At 44.0% G+C, this 4,825-nt stretch overlaps 1 protein-coding gene across 1 annotated transcript in view; it reads left to right on the top strand.

Annotated features, from left to right (window-relative positions):
• The window catches only part of SLC25A19 (solute carrier family 25 member 19), a 13,363-nt gene extending 8,538 nt beyond the window's left edge, over positions 1 to 4,825 (top strand). Inside the window, exons 4-6 of the mRNA XM_019518160.1 lie at positions 211 to 394; positions 1,631 to 1,761; positions 3,461 to 4,825. Coding sequence (XP_019373705.1) covers positions 211 to 394; positions 1,631 to 1,761; positions 3,461 to 3,661 — 516 coding nt within the window. The 3' untranslated portion in view covers positions 3,662 to 4,825. The remainder of the gene's footprint in view (positions 1 to 210; positions 395 to 1,630; positions 1,762 to 3,460) is intronic.

Below are 4,825 nucleotides of genomic sequence, written 5' to 3'. Positions count from 1 at the left end.
AGAAACAGAAATAAATGAATTACCATTAACAAGAGCTTCTTTCTTCCAGGATTGTACATTTAAACAGTAAGGTGTGTGCCGCAAACAGGGTTTGTGCCCAAATATCTCTGCTGGGAAATGGGATTCCTTATCCTCTCTCAGGAGAAAACCTGTCTTCTATGCAGCCGACTACAAGCACCTCTCAGGAGAAGCTGTCTGCTCCTCGTTTAGGTTTACAGGAACCTTCGTCATGCTGTGCAGACCATGTACAAAACCGAGGGGCCGCTGACCTTTTACAGAGGATTGACGCCCACTGTCATAGCTGTGTTCCCGTATGCTGGTCTCCAGTTCTCCTCCTACAATATCCTGCAGCAGATATATGAATGGGTGATACCAGCTGAAGAAAAGAAAGCAGGTGAGTGCTTGGGACAGTGACATCTGCAATTATGAAGGAAGAGTCCAGGGGTTAGAGCATTAGCCTAGGACTGAAGAGTTGTTTTTTTCCTCAACCAGACTTCCCACGTGACCTAGAATAAGACACTTAATCTTTGTACCTCAGATCTTACCACAAAAATGGGGTTGATGCTTCCTACCTCACAAGAGGACTGTAAAGTGTTCACGTCATGATGCTGATGGCACAGCCGTACCACAGACACGTGGCAGATGAACTCTTGAATTAAGTCATATAGCCTGTGCTGTGAAAAGACCATGTCAATACAGCCGTTCCTTTGTGTCTCATTTTTGTTATTGCCATGGGCATGGGAGATTCAGCTTCCCCAGGGAAATGCTAGCATCCCAACCTGTTCCCTATCTTTGGCTTGCACAAGAAGATTCATCCAATACAGTTTAAGACACCCCCCCCCCAAGTTGTTTGGGCATTGATCTCCTGCCCCATGACTGTTTTGGGATTTTTAAGCTCATTTCATCCTGATAAAAGCTAATGCCTTGACAGCCCTGGAGACTGATTCTCCCTCTGCCAGAGCCTGTTCAGTGTAGGTATAAATCAGTACAAATTACAGCTGCTTTAGTGCATCACCAAGTGGAGAGAGAACCTTCTGTACGAGAGGACAGTTTGTCCCCTGTGCTCATTCATTCGTAGATGATCGGGGTGCAGTTTTGTGCTGAGGACCTATATCTCTTAGGAAGAGGGTTAAGGCCACCAAACTTGTTTCCCAATGGTTTCTGTACAACCAACAGATGCTGCCAGCATGGAGATATAGGACCCATCAGCCCATTGCTTCTTTTGGATATTGCCACTTGACAGAACAACAGAACAAATCAGTCTTTGAACAAAGGGTGTATTTTTTTAAGAGTCACTCACTCAAACGGAACTATAGGCTTGATGTAGGATTTGCTAGATTAGGATCTATGGGTTGCTTTGTGCAGGGGAACTAGATGATTTTATAGGATATTTCTGGTTTTAATTCACATGTAAATTATTCTAATTTCTTTCCTGTAACACATTTTACAAACAGAAGGCTGGGTAGATTTGCATCTTATAGACCAACTCAATTAAGAGACATATGTAGCACAGGCTTTTGTGAGCTGAGCTCATTTCTGCTTGACTTCAGACTCGCATGGGTAGCCAAGTCTAGAAAGACATTTTATGACTGAGATCTCCATTCTCATCCTGTATTTTCCTCTGTTTCAGGTAACCTTAGAAATCTTGTGTGTGGCAGTTGTGCTGGAGTCATGAGCAAAACCCTCACTTACCCTTTTGACCTATTCAAAAAGCGACTACAGGTGGGAGGGTTTGAGCAGGCACGGGCAGCCTTTGGACAGGTGAGAGGTGTTTTGATCCACTGGTTTTCATGTATTTGGGTTTAGGTCAAGAAATGTACATGGTCACTGGCATCTGTTGTTGAATGGGTCTCCATTGAGTCCCACTTTGGGCTCACTACAGGAATGTCTGACTTGTTTGCAGTATGCCGTGAAATAGACTTTGAATAGGTTCCCATATATGAGGAAGTCATTGTTCCAATTAAGCATTTTCCTTGATTAAGAGAAAAGATGATTTTTTTACTCCCCACAGCATTTTACTGAATTTCATGTGTCTTAAGAATTTTTTAAAAGGGAAAAAATGATCCTGACTTAGAAATGACAAAATCAAGAAGGCTAATTTTTGCGTGTGTGTGTGTGTGTGTGTGTGTGTGTGTTAAATAGGTGTTGCAGTTCTGAACTCCAGTCTTCTGTCTTGTTGTGATATGCTACCTAATTTATTGGTTGAATGCAGAATTTTTGCTAGTCCTGCTAAAAAAAAAAAAAAAAACCCAAACCCTAGCAGTAACTGCCCTTTTACTAGTGGAATACGTTGACATCCCAACTTGGACCACATCATGTCTGTATAACAGCGATAGGCTGAGCACTTCAAAAGGACCTAATGTACCCATCCTCCATGGACCATAGTGAGATAGCCAAGAGATACGCTGCATCTCTTTTGCGCCTTTGACTAATTGGCTTGCACTCTTCTTTCTAAAAGTCTCCAGAGAGATGTTAGACAAAGTGTGTGGAGGGACTTGATTTTACTTTATTCTTTTATTTGCTGGTGGGTATCTGTGTGTCAAGATACATTTTGCTATTGTGCATTTCAGTTTATGGACTAGATACCCATTGGTCGGGATGTGTGCCTACAGACTTTATACATCTGAATAAAATACCTTTCAAGTCTCTTAGCATCTTGAAATGAACCCTTGTATTAAAAAAAAAAAAAAGAGAGAGAGAAAGTAGTGAAGAAAGATGACTTTTCTGCACCAAATAAGGAATTTTCCGTCCCTCCAACTTGCTTTCATCTTGGGCGTGGATCAGGCAACACCCAGTCTTTAAAGCATTGACAGATTTAAGGCTGCTGTGTCAGGAATCCTTGGGGCAAGAAATTTGCTGTCTTCTTCCATTGCATTGCTACTGGGAATCTTTTTTCCAGTGAGAAACAGAACTCAAAGAAGCACTGATCCTACTGCTGATAGGTCCTGAGATGTTGGGCCATGACACTGTGATATGAAAATCGGTTTTCTGCTAGTTCATTTAAGGTTCTTAGTATTTCAGTTAAACTGTTTTCACCTTCAGAAGCCTGAAGAATTGTACTCATGTTTCCAAAACAAGGCTGGCTTTAGAGAGGAAAGGAAAATGATACCGGCACACTGATTCAGTCACTATTCAAGCTCAGTCATGTAAACAGCACGTGGTGATATAATATAAAGGTTTTACCGGCATGTGGTTAAAATGACTTGCATAAGTTGCTGTGGCAGATGATGTATTCTGTAGCTGTGGTTTCTGCAACTACAGATCCTCTCTGACATTGCCCATCAGCAAATATCACTTGATCCAAAGTCTGTGTGTTTTTGATGCAGCCTTTGGCTTTCTCCTAGGTTCCCCCTCCCTTCCCTTGGTGTGTGGCATATGTTACAGGTGGGTCCAAAAGAACCCTGCTTGGGTGGGCCTAGCTTGTGCTACTGCTCACGTCATTCTTGCGTCTTCTCCCTAGGTGCGGACTTATAGGGGTTTCATGGACTGTGCTGCGCAGATTGTGCAAGAGGAGGGACCCAGTGGATTCTTCAAGGGTTTGTCCCCCAGCTTGCTGAAGGCTGCTGTTTCTACTGGCTTCACCTTCTTCTGGTATGAGCTCTTCTTGAACCTGTTCTGTGCCCTGAAGGACCCTGAGGCAGGGGGGCTGAAGGGGACATGACTTACCTGCCGTGGTTGCTTGGTGGAGGAGCAAGACTAGTGGTGTCACATGGAATATGGGGGGGCGGGGGGGCAGGCCCCCCCTGCCAAAGCTCTGAACGCACATCTCATACCTCTGGAGGAAAATGGTGCTTGGCTCTAACCAAAGGACTGCAGGTGACCACGGCCTGTCATGGACAATCAGTCTGGTTGCTTGAAGTTGTTACACTCGACACTTTTTGCGTGCCTCCCATGGCATTGGCACTTACCTTGGGAGAAAAAGAAATGGCATTACTACCTATGGCATTCTCTGAAGAGGGATTGGATGAAGTGGGTGAAATCCCAGCAGTGATTACAGAGACCTGCCTTGCTTAGCTTGTGCTGCTTAACCAGTGTCAACGAGATCTTCAGCTCCCAGCTTGAGGGTCTATCACTTGACTTATATTCCCTCTCTCTGCTGTACAGGTAGCAAAGCTTGTGTGAAGATGTGCACTCTCTCTACGATCTGCAGTCATCCTCTGTCCCTTCTGTTTGCCACCCTCTCCTCCTATCCACTGATACTTGCTTGCTTCACATCTTCAGCCACCTCACACACTGTGTTTGTGCCTACCTAGACCAGCTCTTCTTGGAATTGGTCAGCTTTATTGTTTTTTCTGAGCCTCCCTTACTCTGCCTGCATGTTCTAGGCATCATTAGGGTTTTCTTTTGCCATTGTAACATTTTCATAGACAGGCGAGCAGCTCTAACTCTTGCTGCTCTCGGGAGGGAATCTCCACCCACATTCCCATTTTAGCTTCTCACGGGGCTGTGCTTTGGTATTGGACTGCAGCGATGAAACAGTCCTGCAGAGATTTTTCAGACCCAGAGTTTCACTTACTTTAAAATGAAGGAAAGTCCTGTGGATGTTCTTATATATAGACATACATGCATACATGCTTATATATAGAGAGAGATACACGTGCGCACACATGCACATGTACAAATATGATTTATTGCTTGCTCTGTATTTTTAGACAATGTTTTTGTGGAGCCAACAAACACATTTTTGGCCCACTTGCAAGCACAGCTTTAGCCTAAGTTACTTTGCAGTGCTGCTTAGATAAGGCAACTATTCTGGCAAGATGAGGCTCATTTGAGGCTGAATGAACGGGCTTGTCAGTGTCAGATCAAGTTAAATCAGTGTGTG

Source organism: Gavialis gangeticus, unplaced genomic scaffold (assembly GCF_001723915.1).
Source record: "Gavialis gangeticus isolate Ggan-Ray unplaced genomic scaffold, GavGan_comp1, whole genome shotgun sequence".
In the NCBI taxonomy this organism is placed as follows: domain Eukaryota; kingdom Metazoa; phylum Chordata; order Crocodylia; family Gavialidae; genus Gavialis; species Gavialis gangeticus.
This window is presented reverse-complemented; position numbering and strand designations above follow the sequence as displayed.